Source organism: Echeneis naucrates, chromosome 8 (genome assembly GCF_900963305.1).
Source record: "Echeneis naucrates chromosome 8, fEcheNa1.1, whole genome shotgun sequence".
NCBI lineage: Eukaryota > Metazoa > Chordata > Actinopteri > Carangiformes > Echeneidae > Echeneis > Echeneis naucrates.
In genome coordinates, this window is record NC_042518.1 from 5,960,322 (window position 1) to 5,984,336 (window position 24,015).

The window sequence follows — 24,015 nt, forward strand, 5'->3', positions numbered from 1 at the left end:
TTGAATAGTCCAGCTGTTGGCCACTCAAGGATGTAACCAGATATTCCCATCACAGTGGCGTTAGCACCGTTTTTAACATATAGAGCTTATAGGCTGGAACAAATGGACTTGGCTGAGGCTGACTGATGCAAAGCTCGGAGCCATTTCTAATTAGCCACGGCTCTGGCGTGCCAGCCAGTAGGCTGATGGTTGGCATGAGGCAGCAGGGCAGCAGCTGCCCCTGTATCCTCCACTTTGCCCCGCGGGAGAGCATGTTGGTCCACTCCTGCCTCGGTGAATAGCAAGGAACAGAAACCTGGATTGGAGGGGAAAGGTAGCTCACACCCCACACAACACGCTGTCAAAGCCAATATGTCATGTTTAGGGGGAACTCTCCATCAGCAATTGGATCTCTACCAACCCTCAGTGCTGTTAACGCTCCACATCCACACTTGTTACACCTGGACCACAGCAAACTGAAAAACAGCATGAATCATGTAAATATTATTGATGTGCAAGCGCACAATTTCAAAAAAAAAAAAAAAAAAAAAAATGTAGATGCAGAGTAGAGATAGCATATGAACTTGTAGAATATGTGGCTGCAACGGTGGATGTCATGAACAGTCGAGATACATTTTGATGGCTTTTTCTCACAGCGGTGACATGAACAGCAGCACCAGCAGGCATTTCTGCCAAACCAGCAAGTGCAAGGAAATGGAAAAAGAGCAACAAGAGATAAAGGCAGGCAGAGAGAGAGGGTGAGAGAGCGAAAGAGCAGGAAGGGGGAGAAAAGGGGGAAAAGAAGAGGAAGTGAACTGAAAGAGGCGGAGAGGGAGCAATTTTATGCTATAATTAAGTTCCTGATAGCACCCAGGGAGATGTGCTTTGGCATAGCTCCAGGTCAGCTTAGCATTGCACTGAGGCTCTTCAACCCACAATCCACGCTTCAACACACACACACACACACACACACACGCATCATTTGAGCAAACATAAATTTAATACGAGCAGGCTCTCTGTGCTCTCGAGCCAATTCTGAATCCCAGAATATGTGTCAACTCCACCAAATGATGCATCGACAAGAAGAGACACAAAGGAGGAGCAGACTGGCAAGAGGGATAACTGTGAGAAGCCATCACTTGCAGTCACTCTCACGTCGATCTCACTAACACACTGCCGTGCACGTTAGCCTGCTGCCTTGACAAGTGTACACAAATCATCCTTATGAGAGCACGTACAGAAAGCTGTCTGAGGAAATATTCCCCTCTCTGCCTTAATATCTACAGTGCTGCCATCATGCCGCTGCCATCCAAAGCTGCTGCTCGCTGCACCTCCTGCTTTTCTGTTGACTTCTCTATTCCTCTGGCTTCATGGCCGGATGTACACACACAAGTGAGACGGCTCAGTTTGTGCTGTCCTGTAGGACAGCAAGTTTGACTCGTAGGATAATGTGCTGCCAAGTTGTACGGGGATGAAAAATAGCAGCTAATTTCCCCATCTGTGCTTTCCTTTCAAGTTAAAAGGTGTTCACTGAGTGGAGAAGAGAGAAAAGACGCTGGGACTGTAGAGAGGGAGGGATGACAAGGACAGGAGACTCAGGGAGAGAGAGTGGGTGAGTGAGTGTGTCTGGGGGGGGGGTGCAGGCAATTACGCCCAGCCTCCCTCCCCACAGCCCCGCTCCTCGCCTCCTTCAGGCCAGGCGGAGCAGCAGCACACGAGCAATAGGATTTTAACAGAGAGGATCTCGGGCATCAATTGGATCTGCCATTTTCCAGCGGACCGGTCTCCCAAAGACGTGGACTAAAATAATAATAGTAATAATAATAATAATAATAATAATAATAAAGAAAGGAGAGAAAAAAAATAAAGGATTCTGTACAGCTGCAGAGAAAGAGTTGCGATTTCAGAGACAAGAAAGACGGAACAAAGTCAGTCGGAATCGGCTTCAGCGCATTTCCGAGGCGCTCCCCAACTACAGGACGCCCCCACATCTCACCTGAGCTTCGTGCATGTCTCTCTCCCTCTCTCCCGCCCTCTGTCGCTCTGCGGAATAAAAGTGTAATTTATATTTATTTTATTTTTACCGATTCTTACGCGCGGTGACACGCCGAGCTGGAGATACGCGGATCCGGTCCTGGACGCACGATGCTGATCGGTGAGTGACGGACGGAGCTTCAGGTTGTGAGTCTGATGCTGTTAGAGATAATTATCAAAGTGTGTTAATATCACTGTCAGCGTGTTACTGACGGGGACGGGCCGGCACATGGCTGTTACAAATACACTGGGTGGGTGTTCCTAATTAACCGGGCGAGTCCGCTGGACGCTCACAAATATGATTGAAATTGATGTGGAACTGATCAATTCCTTCATTTACCTGCTGCTGTTGTGGCGACAGAATCCAAAGTGTATCGATCAAGTTGTTTGGTACTCAGGATCGGATCCTGGAGAGCGTCCTGACCGGCGAGGAGTGACGGACACCTGAGCCTCTGTGAGCGGTGCAAGTTTAGTCTCTGACTGATAAATAAACCGTTTGGGCTTCTTACCGACGAGAAGGTGGATGACAACTTCTATCGTTTTAAAGTCTGTGGTTAGAAAACAGGCCCCCAGTAATCTGAGCCAAAATAAATAAATATATAAAATAACTAAAATCAACGCTTCCCTCAAATTCGACTGCGACTATAATAATTGGTTGGTTTGAGTGTGAGGGGAGGTTTTGTGCATGTTAAAAATTAAATTAAAATGCACCCGAAATATCGATGTTTATTTTCTGAATTCCCGCTGAGCCGTCAGGCAATCTGTTTTTACAGATAAACATGATCACCTGGCCTGACCTATTGAAGCAGTGAGGTCTAAAATCCACTTGTGGATTTATCAAAGTTTTTGAAGGGTGGAAACTGTGTATAAAATTTTCACTATATTGTATCTAGTTGACTGAGATTGTTGGCTGTGAATGGGATGACAGATATTCACCCACTAAATCCAGAAGAGAGAGCGTCCTTATTTGGATAATGAGCTCTGTTTCATCTCTGATTGTATCAGAGAATAAAGGTTTACTTTTCATTTAGGTGGCTGAGCTGAGGGATAACTAATGGACCTGCACTTCTCTGTTCCCGTGCTTCACCTGAAACACTGAATTGTTGTCATGGCTCAGTCAGTCCTCTCCACCTTTATCCTCCCAAAAAATGATCACGTATCGGACCCCAACCTCCTATTTCAAACGGAGGAGCAGAAAATGAAAGAGAAAATGTGAAAATGAAAAGAGATCATTACAGACATATAGTCTTGTTTACTGACCCAGAGGTGATGGTTGTATGCAGGCTCACCAGGCCAGTAGATGTGATGGATCTCCCTGCAAGTGAGATTGTTGGGTGCTTTGAGATCTCGGTGCTCTTAAAATGGCTTCAACGTGGGCCAGTGACTCATGCAAATGGATGCCACGTTAGCATCTTTTCAGATATTTACGTCTCCTTCCAAACGTCACCTTGTAGTCCTTCCATCAGTGAAGACGGATAAGAATGTGGCACCAAGCCTTCGGTGTCGAGGTGTTTGACTGAAACGCCGCCTTCCTCTCACCCGTGTCAGGCTCCTTTCTCTCCCTCTTGGCTCTTTACACAGCTCATAAACGAGCAGCTCTCCTGTCAAGTGGAGCCCTAACAACCTGGGCCTTTGTCTTGTGCTGATTTCACCTCAGCTATTACAGCATCTTAAAAGTGGCTCGGTTGGTCACAAGGGAAATGTGTGGCTGCTCCAGCGGCTTCTTCTCGGTGCCACATAGTAACAGCTGTTCCTTAACAATGTCTGCGATTACTCATTGTGTTGATACCTCCTGAGAGGCAGGTGCTGTTTTCGTTGAGGAAGGGGGGAAAAAATATGGATGTGGAGGTTCAACCTTTTCTGGCTTCATTCGTCCATTCGCTACACCCCCCGCTGTTCCCCAGAGCAGTGGACAGGTTGTGGGGCTGTGGGAGGGCTGATTACAGGCATTAACCCTGTGGGAGTGGGTGCCATTCTTCCTCTTTTCCTCTTTTTTTTTTTTTTTTTTTTATCTGCGAGATCTTCGGGGGGAGGGGTCTGGGAATGAATGGGAAGCAGGGTTAATCTGCTCTAAACAGGGTTCAAGCTCGATCAGGGCTAATTACATGAGGTTAGGGTTACTGTCTGTGACCACTCAGTGGGAGCTGGCCACACCCTGAAAGCAAGGCTAGACGCAGAAATGAAGAAAATCCATTTGAAATGTATGCTTCTAGTTGTTTGGCTTAGGAGAATCACACTGATGGCACATTTGCAATGCAAACGTCATCTTAACAGACAGCCTATCTTGAAGTACTTGATGTTGAGATGTCCGTGTCCTCTTGCCCTTGGTTCCAGCTTTTAATGAGTTAAGGCTGGATGGGTTCCCAAGTAACAGGAAGCCATAGCACATCTGTTTGAAGTGTCTGTGTAGGTGGGGGTCGGGGGGCGTGAATGTGGTGGTTAATGAAAAGGTAGGCCTGCTGGATTGAGGGCTTTGGTCCATTTCCCACCAACTCAACAACTGCATCATCATCATCATCAAACCCTCAGCTGCTTAAAGGAACCAGCTTTTCCTCAAGTGTGTACTTTGCCTGTGCTTTGTGCTAGTTTGGCTAAAAGTAGCCATGGGCTTCTGTTTGCATGGTGTGTTTGTATGTGTTTGTGTGTGTGTGTGTGTGTGTGTGTGTGTGTGTGTGTGTGTGTGTGTGTTTGCACATGCATGCAAAAAGGCAAAAGCTTGAGAGGCAATGAGACATTATGATGGATGGAGCTGCCGAGCCTCCTGTCTCTTTGTTCATCCCTCGTGGGCCAGTGTGATGAAGGTGGCAGCTCTCCAACTCCTGCTAGACCCACTTCTACCTTCAATCTCTCTCTCTCTCTCACACACAGACACACACACACACACACACAGCAGAGACAAATAACCACTGCTTGATTAGCTCAACAAACACTTCACCTGAAATGACAAATCTGTAGTCGACCTGACTTTATTTTTCATTGCCTTGGCCCTTATTAGTCTGCGTCACCTTTCTAAAGACTCCTGTGAGAGTGGAAGGATTGTGTAGTTCTGCCACACACAGCGGCGTATATATTTAATATTTATTCTTCCTCATCTTATTGCATTTTATGTTTTCCCACTGGAGTGAAGTTCCATTCTACGTTTATATAGTAGTCATTGCATGCGTGTGGCTCTTTTTCATTTTAACGTGTCAGCCATTGCCTCCAGGTAGGAATGGGATGTGTTATCTCTGCAGTACTTTTTCCTCTCCATACTTTTTTTTTTTTTTTTTTTTTTACATTTTCTCGTAGTCACTGTTCTTGATCTTCTTTCATCTTCTCCAGTCAAGATCAGTCCAGGAGGTGATCTGAGTTTACAGACTGATTCTATTCATGGAAGCTCTCTCATGCTTGCATATCCTCTACCTCTGATGCGTAGTGCTTTTCAGGAGCTGACTTGTAACGCAATGTTGTTTTTTGTGTGTGAGTCACTCCTTCTACTTGTAATAAAGTATCTCATATGGCAACAGACACTGCCAGCACTTGGTTTTTTCAAAGCTGTGTGTAAAAATAAGAATATGTGGCCGTTTTCTGATTGTTTTGTGTTATTCTGGAGGGAAACACGAGATAAGTGATTTTACCTGATCTCTGTGGCCTGCTCTTTATTGTGCACAAGGCTGGCAGTTCCTGGGTTATGTAGGTGATTTTGACAGGAAAGAAGAATGCATGAAAAAAGTGATTTTTTTATATATATATATATATATATATAGAAATATTCCAAACCGATGATTTTATATTGTTGCAGAAGTACATTTCTAAGTCTGAACAAAACCGTTGATGGTATATGCACTCGTTATTCTACACTCCAGTCACAGATACAAAATGTACATGTAGCTGGATCTACTCAGGAATTAAATACTTCATAAATTGAATGCCCACATTTGTATGTAAATGTTTGTGAAGCGTGTTTCAAAGTGGTTGGGGAGCAGGGTGAGTGGGTGGACTGAGGCAGCAATAATAATGAGACCTGTCTGCGTGCACCTGCAGGCGCCTTTCACTCGTGTCAAAGTTCAGCTGAGAGCAGAGGTCAGAGGTCAGTGAAGTTGCCAGTGTTACCTTTTCTGTGCTAATTTATCCCTCAAACCCATAAATATTCATGTGCATCCCTTTCTCTGCATATATTGTGTATAATATGCACACGCTTACTCACTTTCTAATGGAATGTAATGTAATTTGTATCGTGACAGAAATCATATGTGTCTGCTTTTGCAGATATGGCACTTGTATGTGCCCCTCTCTGGCCTCGGGGTACCTTGTCGGGAAAAAGCTTCTGTGTGAGTGACAGTTGAAGTCATTTCGCAGGAATGACAGCGTGGGTTTGATTGGCCCGCCTGCTGAAGTGATGGCTTCAGGATGCTGAGAGCTATAGGCATATGCGAGGCCCAGCGGAGCTCTGACAACATGAGAAATGATCCTACGCTGCACTCAGCACCAAAACCTCTCCACTTAGCCTCTTATTCTAAGGTTGTTAAGGCTCAAAGATGGAGGCTTTGAGGACTAACAACACATCACCTCCCAGTGCTGCACGTGTGTGGGTTTGTCTGTTTTTCTAGTCCTTGTGATTTCATCACTCTTCAGCAGGTAAAGCACTTTTCAGCAGAAGTGGGTGACGACGTCTCCCATTCCTGGTCTGATCTTGGCTCAAGTGAGGAAAGAGAGAAGGGTAATGTTTTTAGAACAGTTGAACAGGCAGAGAGAGCGATGGAGACAGAGACAGGTGTAAAGCTGAAGGATTGAATTATAAAGGAAGTATGACCTAAAATAATCATATTCTCTTCCATAGTTCTTACTTGTCTCTAGGTCTGAAGTGTACAAGTCATCAAACCGGACTGTCTATTGAAGTGCCCTGTCTTTCAATACAAGACCATCAGCAGCAGCAAAAGTAACAAAGGCCATCGACTTTTACAGTTAGTTCCAGCTATCAGAAGCAGGTACCCTGAGCACTGATCTCCAACACTTCAGGGTCTAATGCCCATAATGGAGAGCAGTTAGTGTGTAAACGGTGGTAAGTGTAAACATAAGAGGCGCTGATCCAGCTCTAATGGCTGTCTCTGCTCAAGCTCTTTGTTAGCCGTTCGGATGCTGACCTCCACCTGTACTGCACGCTGTCACACCGATGTTTCACAGCTCACCGCTTGCCAGATTAATTGAAGTGGCTGGGAATGAGTGTCCACTCATTGTCCCACACACACATACACGCACAAGCACAAATCTAAAAATAATGGAAACACAAACAAGACACCCACAGTAGACACATAATTAATCTGAATGTAAACAAAAGAATCAAAATAAGTATCACTCAAAGCTCAATGTGCAGCTCTTTGAGTACACACTGAGTAAATAAAAAAGATAAATAAAAAGGTCTTGATGTTTTCTGGCAGAGTTAAAGGTTTGTTTACATTTTTAACATTTGCAGTGAAAAAGCAACTGAGAAACCTGAAACATCTTGACACTTAAACTATGAGTGGGAAAAGATTTTACATTCATGCAGTGAAATAAAGTGAAAATTGTAGTCAACCCTAACCCAAGGAAATTTTGTAATTAACAGTAAAAATAGTATAAAAATATACACAAATCATACACAATTGCAGAACACAGCTGTACTTAAAAAAAAAAAAATAAACGAATACACATAAATTGCAATCACCATTAACATAGTTTGCAATCTCTAAATACACTCACACAGGCACATACATAATGCAATCACCAATATAAACAGTAAGTGTTTTCTGTCTGCAAACTCACACCTACACAGACACACACATGCACACACACACAGACACACTGGGACACAAACAAAATTGGCAGAGTTTGTGTACAGAGAAACAAGCTTCAGCAATTTAGAATACACATAAATAAAATGGAAAACCCACAAATACATAAATTTTAGCAGGCATTTTTCTTTACACACTTAATCTGACACACACTTGCATGCAATCAGTGGAATAAATTTGTTGTGTAATCACGCTGCAGTTAGAATATGCACTCTTTATGTGAATAAGTATGCATAATTTAGTTGATTTAAAAAAAAAAAAAAAGGCTACTTCAATACAGTGGGTGTTTTTTGGGCGAGAAATTTTAATTACATATCAAACATGAAGGATATGTACAAACTCTGCACGAATTCTCTGAAGCCAACTGCTTAGTTCAGCTGCCTCATTTTTTGGTTTTCATATTTTAGTGTGTGTGTATGTCCTAGCTTGTATCTCCACCAGGAATTGGCATTCTCGCATCTTTTCATCAGCACTGAGCCGCTGTAGAGAGAATGACTGGGAATGATCAGCTCTAATGATTTTATGAGAGTCTACATGATTAATGTTGGCACAGCAGTATGTTTGTGAACAAACCTCTCCCTCTCTCTCCCCCTCCTCCTCTTCATCCCCTCCTACACCACCCTTCCTCGCTCATCTCAGAGGGAATATCCAGTCTCAGTGTGTGCCGATTTCTGTGTCGCTAGCTGCCGTTTGCCACATTAGTGTGTGACAATGGGTCTCTTTGAAGTGGGTTATTCCAGCACTGCTCAGAGCCCAGCGCAGCGGAGGAGATGTGCCAGCTCACTGCAGACAGGGCCAGCTACGAGCGTAGGGACAGACAGAAGCACGCCTGCACAGACACAACACTGAGGTCAACACAATAACTTGCACACCCACGTCCTCTAAATACGCTTTATATAAGTGCTTCCATCTGAGACAAAAGCCAAGCACTCCTCCTCTGTATGCACGCATCTCGCTCAAAGCACAACAGGGCACCAAACAGTCGGCGCCTTCCTCCCATCACTTCATCAACAATCCACCCATCTATCATCCATCCATCCGTCCATCCTTCAATCCACTCCCTCTCTTTCATTTCCCATTCCTCCTCTGTTCCCTCTATATGCCCAGTACAATCTGAAAGCTTAGTTGAGCTCCGTCTCTCTCGGCTTATCTCCAAAAGCTGCCTCTTTGATTTGAGTAAATGCCTTCATTCCCAGCTCCTCTATGAGGAAGCTGATAAGGGATGTCTTTTATCCACAGCAGATACCGACCCCCCCTCCAGCCGAGTGTGGGTGCATGTGTGTATTTATATGCCTGCTTGGCATATGCAAAATTATGCGGAGAGATTATATTTCTGAGTCTTGTGTCAATATTGTATGTATATATATGTGTGTATATATATATATACATATACATATATACACACACACACACACACATATATATATATATATATATGTGTGTGTGTGTGTGTGTGTTTTATATTTTTTTGTGGACTTGTATGTGTAGTGAGAATAGCTGATGATTTTATGGTGTATAATATGCAGCACAGCCGCCCTCACATGCTGCTTACCATTCAAATGTGACATTTCTATGATTGCACATAATCACACAAGACTGCTTCAACCTAGCAGGTGTCTCTTAATAGGAAGTGATTAAGTGGGACAAGCTTATCATCACATTGCCTCGCTCACATGTGTGTGTGCGCGCATATATGTGCATGTATGTGTTCAAGAGGAGGCTGTCTAATGAATTGATCAGGGCTACAGAGTGGATTTGTTGCCAGGCATTGAGAGATTAGATTTGTGTGTGCTTGACTCAATCTTAGTTGCTGCTGAATGCTGTACTGCGACGTCTGCTCAAACACAACAAATTTATCGACTGGCCTTTTGATGCTTTGAATTTCACCGCTTCACTGAGCTCCATCATTTATTTTTTTTTAAAGCTGGAGTCTGGAGGCAGAGGTCCGTGTCTGTGTCTTTGCTGTCCTCCTGCTTCTCTCATTCTGCTTTCAGTCCCACTGGTCAGATGCTGCTGTGGACATTGGGCTGCATGTGCATGCAGCGATGCAGCAGTTCGTAATGCTTTCTCTCTGATCTCGGTGGAAATCGCTCTTCTTGTACTAGCTTTTGGGCAAGAGGAGTTGCCCTCACCGCTTGTCTCCTTAGATTTGCATTTTCAGAGATTGCCCTACCCATTTGGAGCTGCTGCCCTCCTCTCCTCAAGTACAACAGTACATGGAAGTCCATCTCCCCAGGGATTTATGAATAAAATTCGTAAAGCTATTGGAGCAGGCACAAGGAAAATACTCTGCACTGATCCCTGTGGAGCGTCAACCTCATTGACTTGGGTTTGTTTGCTGGAGGCCAACAATTGTGCTCGGGCTGATCTTAGCAGAATGGTGCACGGAGTCAATGAGAATGATGCATTAGCAGCTCTGCATCTATTAAAACTGCTTGCTGTGGTTGAAGCCAGACACCACTTTGCATGGATTTATCAAGCCGCTTACCAAAGAGAGGTGATGGAATTCATTTGCTTACTAATGAGGAGGGTTTTCGAATTGCATACTTCCCCAGCTACACTTGCACCTGTTAAAACCATTTGCTTATTACTGCAATCAAATCCACCGTTTCTTCAACATTACAATCAAACCGCTTTTTGTCACCTCATCAGCTGCCTTTGTGCCACTCTGGTATTTACACCCATTTCATATGTGCCGGCTGTTGCTGACTTGCATCAGTTCAAGTCAGGAGCTTCCTTTTGCGGCTAATTAAGGAGAAGTGTTTGTCTGTTTGTGCCAGTGTGTTTCTCTTACCTGAAGTTTTTGAATGAGATTTGATTGATTTATGCAGATTCCTTTTTAAAATAAATCCAATTATCTTTAAACAAAGCCAAGATTTTCCAGCAGTGACCCTTAATTCCAGTTCATTTGAAATGAAAAAAGATGAGGTGAAATTAGCTCATGCTGTGGTTATGTTCTTAATTCCAAGTTAAGTTTGAATCATTTACCAAGGTGGTGCGTTTTTGCTCTCTTGTCTGATTTTATTAAAAAAAAAAATCGATTGGCTTTGCAGTCAAAGCCAATCAAAGCTGTGTCAGCTCTCACTCTCTTGCCTCCTCTCAGTCAGTCAACAAAATGGATCTTATTAGAGGTAATTGTTCCCTATTTGATGTTCAAGACATCTTGATTAGTCATATTCTCTGGAGTGTTGCTGTGGAGGGTATGTACTCCTGCTGTTGTTGAAGCCAGATTAACTGTAAATCCTCTTTGTCTCAGCAGACAGACCAAAGTGGGTTAGGAAAGGCCGGCGCAGTCGGGCGGGGGGGGGGCAGTGTGTTCACCAAAGGTCAACAAATCTCCAGTTACACCAGAGTCATGTCATCAGCATCAGCGAGAGGGCACCCGTGCATGGTGCCTCATAAATATGGGATTGATCCCCATGATGTTAGGACTGATGCAACTGTTTGGTAACATTTTTGTCCTAATCTGCACTGTACCATCCCTGGCTCAGTGCTGTCTGAGGTTGCATTCATCTCTTTCTAAAACACACATTCAGTGAAATTTAAATAAATAAAGCCACACGAGCAGGCACTCTAAACTAAGCCCCACTACATTTTTTCATTTTCTTTTATATAAATGAACAAAAATGCTTTTCTGTTTCTCTAAAAAATTAACAGTGACAATTCCATTATCATAAAAATCCTCTATTCCTGAAAGAGTAAATGAAAATTTTAAAAAGGAGAGAAAAAAAATACAAAGCATTAAAGTAGCCCTACAATGATCCTTAACAATACAACTAAGGTAAAGGTGAGCTCAAATTTCAAGCTCTGTTGTGGGAAACCTGGCAGCACTTTTATCAATAAAAAATATATATGTGCATGTACACACACACACACACACACACACACAGACTTCCTTTTAAAAGAGTTTTAAAGGTTTAGCACATTTTAAAATAAAATGTAGTGTCCAGCTGCCTATTTTCCCTATAAACATTTACTCAAATAGTCCCTGCTTTCAAAAAAGTATAAAAGGAAAAAGCAGCACAATATTTTGAGAAAAGTTGTATTATTATTTTATAGTATTATTGGTGTGTTGCTGCAAAAGAGGCCTGTGAATGTTGTAGCTGGTGGAAATATGAAGTTAAGCTACCAGTTACTAGTACTAACTCTCAGATAGTTCAATCTCAAACTGTGAATATTTTATTAACTGGTCATTTGTTCATAAAATCTCAATATGTAAATGCAGATGTCATGTAAATGAAGTGGAGTGGAAGTACACAGTGAATTTTGCATAAAATAACCCAAAATGGTACTTATGCACAGTGCTCAAGTAAATGGACTGAGGTAAAAAGGACAGTTATTTTAATGTTGAGCTGTATTCAGAATAAATTATTATTTCATCCCTAAAATGAAAAGTAACAGAAAACATCTTAATTAAGAGACAATAGAGAAGCAAATGAGTAATGTTTTTTTTTTTTTTTTTTTTAATATATTAGACGAGGTCCTGTACGGTCTACAATAACAGTGCGCATGAAAGTGATGCTCCATGTGATTTAGGTTCATGTGAGAGGAAGCGTTTCCGTCAGCAGCCAAAACTGTCTTGTTCGTGCTGGTATGACGACTGGAAACGTCAGATTCATGCTGCTCCAGCAGCAGCAGTCCAAGGCTTTCACAGGCAGACCGGGAAGAAGTCTGTTACATCAAGATTTGATGATGAAGTCTTAATCTGGTGTGTGTGTGTGTGTGTGTGTGTGTGTGCGTGCGCTTTACAGTTCTGGTTGCTTTGAGGGTGTTCGTCTATTCTAAATGACCCCAGAGCTCATTTTCTCTCTTTTCTGCGGACTGTCTGCTTCGCTCTTTCGCTCTCTCTCTCTCCATAAGTAGTAATACTTTTGATGCATGAGGACACTTCACCAACTTTCAATCGAGATTAATCTGTCTTTGAGATCTGCCAAAGTCTCTGTGGATGCACAACTAGTGAGAGGAAGAGAGGGAGCTTTTGTATCTGCCGTCTCAGAGATGTGGTTCCATTCCCACTTTCGCAGCCAGAGGGGACGGTTCACTATATCATTCAGCCGTTTGTTATTTTGTCTGAAGCACGAGTTGGCCGAAGGGGAGAAAAGTCTGTCTCTTTTCCCCCATTGCCTGAAGGAGAAATCCATGCATCATGCTGCAGAGAGCGTCTAGGCTGTGTGGTTTTTTGTTTGCATTCTTGTGTGTACATGTGTGCGTGTGTGTGTTCATGCAGACGTCCACATCAATATGTGTGCATAAATAGGAGGCTTATTCTTAAGCTATCAGGTGTCACAGTCTATTATTCAGGCTGAGTGAACCAGATTGAATTCCTGTGATTCAGTTTGGTATTTCATTGGTGCTAAACTAAACAAACCCGACGGGGAGCCTATGTTTTTTTTTTTTTTTTTTTGGACAACATCAGCTTATTTACAGCCTCTAGTCCCTCAATTCATCTTCCCTCCTCTGCTCCTTTTGCTTTCAGCTGTGCTTCTCTTCTTTCCTTTGCTGCTGCACTATTTCAGTTCATTTGTTGATATTGAAATTTCCGTGCGGCTGGCGTACACAGGAGCTGACGCAAGGTTCGTACTCGACTTCTTTCCCCACTCTGTTGGGAGTTTTCCGGTTCCCATGAGGCTACAAGTAGGTTGGAGAGGGCAATTCTACGAGAATTGCAGTGAATTGCAGTGATCCGTGTTTTCTGCACCTAGTTATTAAAAGCCAGGGAAAAGGTTACAGTAAATGCCACCCAGCTGATGTGGAGCTTGAGCTTGGCAGACCTCCCCAAACCCCATGTCCCCCTGAGAACAGAGATTCCACTAACCCGCCCCCCCAGCTATATCACCAAATTTGGCAGCTGCAGCCTCAGACCTAAAAAAAAAAAAAAAAAAAACCTTTCCCTGAAGCCTTATCTAAAAGTCTGCTTATTTCAGTGTCCCTGCTTTAAGATTAAGATTAAAAGCAACCATAAACCTCAAAAAGCACCTGAGTCAGACAAACAAAAAAGTTTCCTCAGAAACCTCTCCCCTCCACCCGCTGCACCTCCTCTGTCTCCACTGCTGTCCCTCCAAGGCTTCCTCCACTCCACTCCCTCCCTCCCTATATCTTGTCACCACTTCTCCCAGACACCCTGGGCACTCATCACAGAGGTCACGCACCTGTCGCCTGGTGTAAACAGGAAATGAATAATTCAGTAGGCGACGTTGGTTGACTGCAACAGCTGATGGTCTCACTTGGTGTGCGAGCAAGGATTTATCCCAAGGATTCGTGTGATAATCCTCCGCTGGAATCGCACTAATGAAAAACACTTTCTGGAGAGCCTGAGGACTCACTTTGAGCCAGGCCGCACGCCCTTGACCTCTGTGGATGATAAAGTTATTTTGAAATGGCAGCCTGTGGTGGCACGAGAAACCTCCTGCTACATTCACTGCTTTTCATTTCTCGATTTGTAGGATTGTGCTGACACGCAAAGTTCACCATTAGCCATATGAACCGTAAACAATCAGAGCATCACCAGCTCCTCTTTTCCTCTCTCCGCCACTCCACTTTTCAAATCTTTCCTCCTCTCTTGCTCCTTATCTCTCTACTCTCCTCTCTCTTGTCCTCTGTCCTCTCCATTGCCCTCCTCCCCTCTCTCCTTCGGTCCTCCTCTCATGTCTGCTCCTTTCTTGTTTCCTCCTTTCCTCTCCTGTCCTCTACCCTACAAGGTGTCAGCCAGCAAAGGGAGCTGACCTATTACCGAAAGCAAGTTATATTTGAGAAAAATTACCCAAGTAGCAGGTTGAGAGGAAGCAAGATGCTGGTTGGTTCTGGCAGGTAGCTGGAGTGATTGCTTTTCGTTCCTTATCGCCACACCAGCAGGTGTCTAAGACGCACTGCACTGCAGCAGTCTGAGGAGATTCACAATTACAGCACCCGGGCCACCACCATCACACACACAACGCTTACCCCCACCTCCACCCATCCACCGCCTCCACTCCTCCTGTTTTACCCTCTTCCCATCCCGGCCAATAGTAACTTAAGAATACTCTGATGGCCTCGCTCCACCAAACACCTGCACTGACTCTGATAAGAATCCTTATCTGCTCAGCCTTATGCCTCCACCCAGGCAGAGCAGGAGGGCCCTACAACTGGAGTGGAAGCTATATAACACCGCCATGGGTGGTAGCATTGATTGTTCTTCAACCGCATCATCCTGTCTGGTGTGTCATGTAGGAGCTGATTTGGGAAGGAGGGAGGAAGGAGGCAGCCATGGCAAAGACAAGCGAGGTACTAAATCCTTTGTTGTGGTGAAGTTTTCCTATTTAAAACTGTACCGGCCGCCTGGCTCGGGTGTGCTGCCTGCAGAACAATACCTCCATATGAGGAATCATTCATTTATGCCATTCCTCACGACTTTGTAATTATACATGAGGAATAAGAGGAGACATCTGCATGCCAGCACTCTGAGTCGAGGAGGAAGGAGACAACAAAGACCAGAGCAGCTTCTTGCAAAGACCAATTTTGCAGCATGCAGCTGTTTCTCTTCAGAGAGCCTGTCGAGCAGCCCATCCTCTCTCAGGCTGAAAGAGGGCATTTCAAAAATCAACCAAGATCTAATTGGTTTTTAACATCAGCACATCCTTCATCCCAAACTTATAACCTGTGCACATGCGCTTTGGGGTTAAATTCTTTTGATAAATTGTCACTGAGTTTTGCTTACAGTCAACCAAATATATTAATCAGGATTTTGTCAGCCTGTGTGGCTCATTAAAATTATCTCTGAATTGCTACTGTTTGTTTTTCCTGGTAATGTTATCTGCAGTACAGAATGTGAACTAATTTATGCATTAGCACTGTGCTAACCTTCACAGCTGGAGGACTTTTATTACCACAGCAGTAACCATGCCATAACTCTCATGTAACTGCAGTTCTGCTCCTCAAATTAGATTTGTTTCCCACTTCCTTGCTTTGTGTTCAAAAGTCCAACAAAAATTTTAGCCCAAGGACAAGAAAGCTTCCCTTTTCCTTTTTTTTTTTTTTTTTTTAGTCAGTACAAATTACCATTAAGAGTTTTAATTGAAGCACTGAAATTATGTACATTGTCAAAAAAGTAAAAAGAAAAAGCAACTGGAAAAGAAAAGACAATGGGTGTGCCATTTGAAGGAAAGGGAGAAAAAAATCAGCTCCGCAAAGCAATTTGCTGACTTTCTGCAAATACAACTTGCTTAACAGGAGATTTTTTTGCATAGTAATGACTGTAATAATACACAAGTAATGTACAGTACAATTCTCTCTGCAAGCAGTTTCATGGTGTCGTTTATACAAATAAAGGGAATGTTCTCACCTGCAGTACCGAAGATTGTCAGACTGCTGGTAGATGTATAAATGAATCATTAATTGTTAGGGGGTCTTTCTTTCCTCTGTGTGTGTGTGTGTGTGTTTGTGTTGTGCCACTGTGCTCATGCTTTATAGAGAGGATAATTCCACTGCGTTCAGCCCAACTACAACTTCATTTTAATTTCACAATCGCCTCAGGCTCATCCCCACCTTTGCGTCTGACTTTCAGCATCTTGGTGAGTGTTTTCATCTCTTGTTCCTCTCATCTGATCAGGTGAAGAGCTAAAATTAGAAAGAAACCTCTGTTCTTGTTCCTGTTTTCTCCCACGTGCCTGCATCCTCCTTCCTCGAAGATCTGAGCAGCCCAGCTCACCCACCATATCTAATCAATTTATAATGGCTTGTCACAGTTGGCATGATGTGCTGTGTGACGCTTGGGTGACCAGCCTGATATTTATTCATGTAAAAACGATGTCGCACTTAATGCCACTTCCACAAATGACTCAATTTGCTGAGGAAATGAACCTGATCTGAGTTTCTGTCAATCATCAAGACCAGAGTTTTTGCATGTGTGGGCCTGGCAGTACTTTAAATCATTTCATTCAATCAGTCTTTTTTATTTATTTATTTTGCGTGTGTTTGACACAGCAAGATGGCAGTGCTAGTTGTTATAATGAAGAAGGAAATGAGGCCGCAGTCATCTCTGTCCAACAGATGTTCAATCTGCCATACTTTGCCTTTGATCATTTCCCGTTTCAATTATGTTCATGTTGCAAAAGTTGATTTTGTTTCTACCCAGAGGTAAACGTCCGACAGCTGCGAAAGCAAAAGGAAGGAGATTAGGAAAAGTGTGGGTGACTTATTAAAACTGCTAACCCCTAGGCTTGGAAACAAAGAAAACACAACAAAAATAATGTTCATTTTCAAAATTTCCTCCTTCTTTCAGTTTATCATCATATTGATGTTGTGTGTGCATCAGCTGCAGAGTGATGACTGGCCGTCGGCACCACGTGCGTAGATTAATGAGTTTTATATTTTCGTTTTCCACCTCCTTTTTCCCGTGTAGCTTCGGCAGCATCCCAGTTGCCTGCCTGTAGACGGCTGCCTTGTCAAGCCCCACAGTGGGGAGGCCGAGCAATTTGTCTCTTGATGGCTCCAGGCTTATCGTCTCTGCTTGACAGATGGGCTTTGCTTCTGTTCAGGTTGGGTTTGGTAGCAATGCAATGCTCGCTGCATGCCTGACAGACCTCATTATAGACACACTCGGGGAGAAGAAGCATCTCCACAAGGTCCCGTTACCACCACTGAACTGCCATGACTCACTACTGAGCCAAACAGAGAGGACTCGAACACACTTAAATATATTTTGTAATTTAAGGTAAAATGTTAACAAGTCGCTCAAACCATAAAATAATTCTTACCTTTTCCTGTCAAAAGAAGTTGAGCAAAATTAAATGAAGGGGCTTCCTTGATCATTTTGACGCCAGATCTTTCTCGTAATCAAATTTGGGCCCTAGCCTTGTTTTTAGTCAATTCCAATATCACAGTGACAGGCTAATATCTTTCTCAGATGAGACAATGTCACTGCTGAAGCCAGAGGCTGTGGGACGATCTATCGATGGATTTAAATTTCAATGTCAGGTCATGTTTTATTTGTCAGCTGTGAATTACCCTCCATGCACCTTAATCCACTCTGTGATGGAGCTGCCTGAAGTCTAAGTCTCCTTCTGAATGTGCTGCATGTTCACCTCATCCTCCTTTTCATTTTGCATTCAGCAATTACTGGAGCACTGAAACAAGCTCAGTGATTTAACTTTAGGAGAGAGCAGGTCGCTGAGGTGAGATTTCAGTGTCAGCCACCACAGGGTCTTAATTTTGTACAATTTCTCTAAAATGCACGGGACAGAAAAGTTATGAAATCATTTCCCTCCCCGTGAGCGCTCTATTTTCAGTTGCAGGTCAAACTGTGCTTAGCATTGCGTATAATCAGGCCACATGGAGCAGTCTGCCATCTTCTGCAATTCAGGGAAAAGAACGAGAAAGGAGGACAGAAGGACGTATGAGAGATTTTTTTTTTTTTTAAATAGCAGATTATTTTAAAATAGGGTGGTTGATCAGAAGTAGCTGTGCTGAGATTAAATATAATCCTCCTAAGAAGAAATCTTCACAGCCTTATTAGGGCTCAAATTCAGTATCTCTGCTGCAAATATGTCTTATCCCCCCCTTCACATGGACACACAAACTGAAGAGGAAATCACACTGACTATTCAGACATGTGTGACACAAACACACACTCTAAGGAATACAAACTGTCATATGCAGCACACCGTCATCAACTTAAACACTCCAGTGCACAATATAGCCAGTCAGAGTGCAGCCAGCACAGCATGCCGCTGTGAGTGACCCAGAAAAAAGAGCAAAAATATAATTCAAATAACTTTAAAGTGGTAAGGTGAGAAAATGTGGGACAGGGAGGTGTGGGATACAGATCGAAAGGGGTCTTTGTAGAAATTTGAAATTGCATGCCATTGAGAAAATAATGAACGCTTCTCTCCTGGAAAGAAATCCAAAGTCTCCAAAAAGGGTCCGTTTGAATGCAAAAGCATCTAAAATCACACGTTGATTTGGCCTCACATCCGTCACAACGTGATCATGTGTCTTGAAGAAGCTTATGACTCTGGCCTGTTTTGTGCTGCTGAATTAATCAAATTGTTTAATTTGCAGGTTAATTGGAAGTTCCACAATCATCTCAGCATTGTTTCATCTGGTCAGTCCAATCAAATCCCAGCTGCAGTTCAGATATACAGATTATCATCACATTTGAAGGAAGAGTGTGGGAACGAGAGAGAGGGAGGAATGGCCGGCAATTGAGAGGAATATAAAGCTTCATTCTTTAATTAAAACTGATTATGGTTAATGTTCTCTGTCCGTGCAGTAACGGTTCCCACGGTGGCCCTCACACAAACTCCTGATCAAGAAGAGGCTAATTGGCTGTTAAGAGTCACTTTTCCTTCCCTCTCTCTCTTTCTCTCTCTCAGCCTTTGTGTCTCTGAGGAGTAGGTTCGGACATCCAGAGGCAGCGTAATGTCATTTCATGCCCTTGAATGGCTGCTAGCCCTCTAATACACCATGAGGCCAATTTACCATTTCCAGGCAGAGCTTGTTTGAGACAGCTATTTGAATGCGTAGCATGTCTTGGGTTATTTCATACCTAAGTTGGAGAAAAAAAAAAAGCAACTCCATCAGTTGAGTAATTGTAGCTAAAAGCTTCAGCTCTGTATGTGGAGTGTTGCAGTTACTGGCGCTTCCTGCGCTGTCAGATCCTGTGCCATCAGCCCATGTGGTCTAAGTCTGGGCAGAGACTGCTGGGAGGTTTTGCTTGGGGGATGGTGGATTATTGCAGCAACAGTGTGGCAGATGCACAGTGAACAACATCACGTCATGAGGCTTAATGTATGTGACAGGATTTCGTCTGTGTGCACATTCATGATGGCTACACATGCTAACTGACACGTAAGGGGTATGCTGCATATCATCATCAAAAAAACCAAAAAAAAAAGAGTTTCATATTCAAGGAAACTGCAGTAATTATGCTCATATTATTCCTGCACTTAGAGTTCATCATTTCACTGGTCAGCAACTTCCCTCTGCAGAGTCGTGTACAACATAGTCAAGTTTAGATGTGGAAAAATTTCCTGTTACAGCTGAATAACCAGGTCAGCAGCCTGATGACAAAGGTCTAACTGACAGTCCAACTGTTACTCAGCAGGCAGTCGCAGCTGAGCAGCAGAGCGGTGCTGCAAAATGCCCTTAAATTCTGCAGAAGTCAACAAAGACAACAGCTCCTACCTCAGTGATCCGACAACCACATGTCTATACAGGGGAATAAAAAGCACAATACCAGAGGCAAAGCCAACACACTCTCTTGTGTATTCCTTTAAAACATTCGTACACAAAGGATTTCACCCCTCTTTTTCTTCTGCCAGGCTCCACAGTACACGGCATAATAGAACTTGCTCTGTTTCTGAGTCCTCCCTCTCTTTTGTGTTTGTTGAAGAACTTCGAAGCAACAGTCGTCTTGTGCATTATTTTAGCTCACCAGGCAGCCTTTTGTGTCTTCACACCAACACCAAAGCCAAAGTCATGAGGATCCTCAGGGGGGGTCCGTAAGGGTGCATTGCTGGCATAGTACTTCATCCTTGTGTTCGCAGTCTCTCTGCTTCATAAATGAGGCGAATGCAGGGACTGCCAGGCTGTTTAGACGTTACACACTGGACAGGAAACCACACTGGCCCTTGCAAAATTAGAAAACGTCAAGCTTAGTTCTGGGTTTAGGGTTAGGGTTGAGAATTTGAATCAGTAAACTGTGGAAATGTACGATGAAAGCATTTTACAGTCTTATCAACAAACATTTATTCAATCAAAGGGGACATGAAACTGAATTTAAACTAAACGGACTATACATTTAAAGCCTGTGTGTGGGCTGGATTCAATCCTAGCTGACATTTGGCAAGAGGCGGGGTTCAACCTGGGCAGGTCGCCAGTCTATCACACAGCTGACACATGGAGACAAACAACCATTTACACTCACATTCACTCCCACAGGGCAGTTTAGAATCGCCAATTAACCGGGCCCGCGTGTCTTTGGTCCGTGGGAGGAAGCAGTTACAGGGGCGAACACGCACAGAAACGCCCTGGTTTCATACCTGAACTCTTCTTGCTGTCAAGCGACATTTTCACCCCTAAACTTCTGTGATATGTTTGAAATGTTTAGAGAAAACACATCGCTGTTTTCCAAATGAAAATGTTCCTGAGGAGAGGCCTGTTAGTCCACCTGTAATGGCACCAGTTTTAGGCTGCCTTCAGGAGCACAAGAAGAAAAGAAGAAGAAGAAGAAGAAGGGAGAGAGACATTGGAGATCCACTCCAAGCAGACTCCAAGACCCTGCTGTGCCAGCATCTATTCCACATAATTACACTGGGCCACAAATAGGAAGGCAGTTTTCGCTCGCGACCCTCTACCCTTTCTCCTTCCTGTGATGCTCAGCAGCAGTTTGCAGAGATATACAGAGCACAAGGGGTGGGGTGGAGCTATTTAACTGTTAGAAAAAGCTATTTTTCTGAAACCTAGGGGAGCACTGGCATGATGACAAGAGAATTACAGTAGAAGGACGAAAGGGCTGAATGGCTAATTTTGGGATAGTCGAAGAGGAATGTGGAGAGAAGGCTCAGTATGTTTGCTTGTGCATGTCTGAATCCATTCATCTTCTCAAATAGAGAAAAGAAATAATTGAAAAATCGATGTTTGCATTGGATGGTTCGGATGCACCACCCCACACCAACATATATGCACATCCAACTAGATGCGATGTGACGGTGGCTGTTGTGTAACCCTGCCCAGTGAGTCATGAGAGAAGGAGTGCGTTGTTACGTTGGTTGGAGGAGTAGGAGGAGGCCTGCCTGAGGAAGGACTGGCAGAGACAGTCACATCCGGTAGCAAAGTCATCTGGGATAGAGAGACGGAGGCTGGACATTTGGTTTCAGGCCTCGCCTCAACTGCCAGTGGTCTGGGCCGTGGACCACAAATGAGGCGTAAATAAATTTGAGCCTTGACACAAACATGATTCTGGACAGAAAGAATCGCACGCAAGCAAACCCTGTGCAGACATTCACACACACACGATATTAAATGAGCGGAAAATGACTCATTGTGATAGAAGGAGGTTATCGGGGGCTGCAGGCTGATGCACGGACACAAATAAAAACACAGGAGCTAAACTTAAACTCTCAGAAATGTCTTTTCTTTTGCTGTAAAGTCTTGTGTAAAATTATACCTTGTTTGATTTTATGCTTGTGTGCATGTTCTGTGTCTGTGTTTATATTGACTTACCCCTCGCCTTGGGAGCTATTTGTTTTCAGAGGAGTGTAGGCAGTTTCTGTTTGTAAGCATTTTTGTGTGCACATTTGTGGTGTGTGATATTCGTCTAGTACATGCGAGCCTCACGCACACACATTTGTTCACTGTTGAACATGCCTGGATTCGGGCTGTGCGTCCGCGCCAGCGTTATCATCCAAAGAGGCAAACAGCCAGGCCCTGATTTAATAAGCTGCCTAGGGAGTCACAGAGCGGTGGGGAAGCACTATCAGCTGATAACTGTCCTCCCTGCAAGCCCAGCTTTTTTCCTCTGATAGCCATGCCAAGAGAAGGCTCCTGGTTTTCTATTTAAATGTGCGCTGTGTGTGTCTCTGTGCAGGCGATCCGCCGCCGGCTGCTGCCCACGTGTCTGTAGGCTGCGTCCATCCTGTGCTTCCTCTCTCTGGGTGTCAAACAGACAGCAGAGGAGAGCCCACACATGGCAAGAGGCAGGCCTCAGACCGGCGCAAAGGAGCATATGCTCAGTCTTCTAACCCTCCCCTCGTGACAAATACACACACGCACAAACACACCCCATGTTATGGCTGCCAATCCTGCCAGGCCACAGAAAAAATAATGCGTCAGACGCCTGACAGATTCTCCATCTATCAGTGAGTTCTGCATTTCACATAAGCCAAACAGTACAACTGTCACATAGATATATGAAATGATAATAAGAGAGGAAAAAGCAGAAAAGAGTAAGGATTCAAACATGTTATTTTATCTTGTAGACTATTTATATCATTTTTGATCAGTCTTTCTGAACTGTATCTGAAATAGCACAGCATTTGATCCAGCCTGCTCAGACTTTTGGGTTTGTTTTATTGTTTTGTTTTTTTTTTACTGTTGTCCAAGTTCCTTTGTCGTCACCTCTGGCTTGCTGTACTCAAACCACCTGCAACTGAAACCCTCTCCCACCATGAAGGCTGTCTTTTTTGGCCAGTGTTTTCTATTTCTAAGATGCATTATAAGGTCAGTGAGAGCTTTTTTTTCTATGATGAACAAACACCTCGCAGTGTGTGTGTATGGGCGCGCTGCAAGAGGGCTCACTTGATAGGCATACTTTGAGGTGGCCACAGTGACCCGCAGCTGACACCAATGATTGATCCTGGTGCAGGGATAAGTGTCTGTGCACCGCAGAGCGCACCAGACCACTGAAAGGCAGCCAGGTGGAAAATTAGAAATCTCTTCATCCCTGATCCATTTGAAATCCGATATCTCCCATCTTCCCATTGCGTGTGCACCTTTCCCCAGCCAATACATTGGTAATTAAATGATGTGTTTTGGTGTGTGTGAATGTGTGTGTGTGTGCATGTCTTTGGGGGGGATCAGGACAGGCAACAGGGGCAATGGGCGAATTAAGTGTCCAGTAAAACTGCGCACTAACAGCAACACGCACTTACATACACACACTGTGTCATCCAGGACACGAGCACATGCTCACTCACAAGCATTAATATACACTTGACTGGACATCATCAGGGGATGTAACGGTGCCTTTGGTGTCAAATAAATCAAAGTCAGCCCTCCTTCAAGCGTTCCCCCTCACCTCTCAAAGGCCTTCAGGTCCAGCTCCAGTGCTGCACTCACACAGGGACTGAAAGGCCTCTTCGTGTTAACGTTTCCTGTTGTTTCTGAGCAGCTAACATCCATCTTTTTCTGCTGTCCAGGTACATCTGCCCAGGGCAGCCCTCTTCTGGCTTCCCTCCCCGTCCCAGGACGGCCTCTGCAGCCACAGCTCGACCTCAAACAGCTCCTGCCCTTCAGACTCAATGGATCGTCCCCGCTCAGCCTCTTCCCCAACTTTAATACAGTGAGTCTGATGCCTCTGACATTTCAGGAGAATTAATAATTAGATGAACAGCTTGTTCAAAGTGGAACCAATTAATCTATGGCTTTATCAAGAAGGAATTTCAAAAGTAAAGCGCTCTAGCAGAGCCAAAGATGGGCCTGTAAAATGATAAGGAAT

At 43.9% G+C, this 24,015-nt stretch overlaps 1 protein-coding gene across 1 annotated transcript in view; it reads left to right on the top strand.

Moving 5' to 3' along the window:
* Positions 1-24,015, top strand: part of znf385c (zinc finger protein 385C) — a 68,644-nt gene that overhangs the window by 27,145 nt on the left and 17,484 nt on the right. Inside the window, exon 2 of the mRNA XM_029508881.1 lies at positions 23,717-23,859. Coding sequence (XP_029364741.1) covers positions 23,717-23,859 — 143 coding nt within the window. The remainder of the gene's footprint in view (positions 1-23,716; positions 23,860-24,015) is intronic.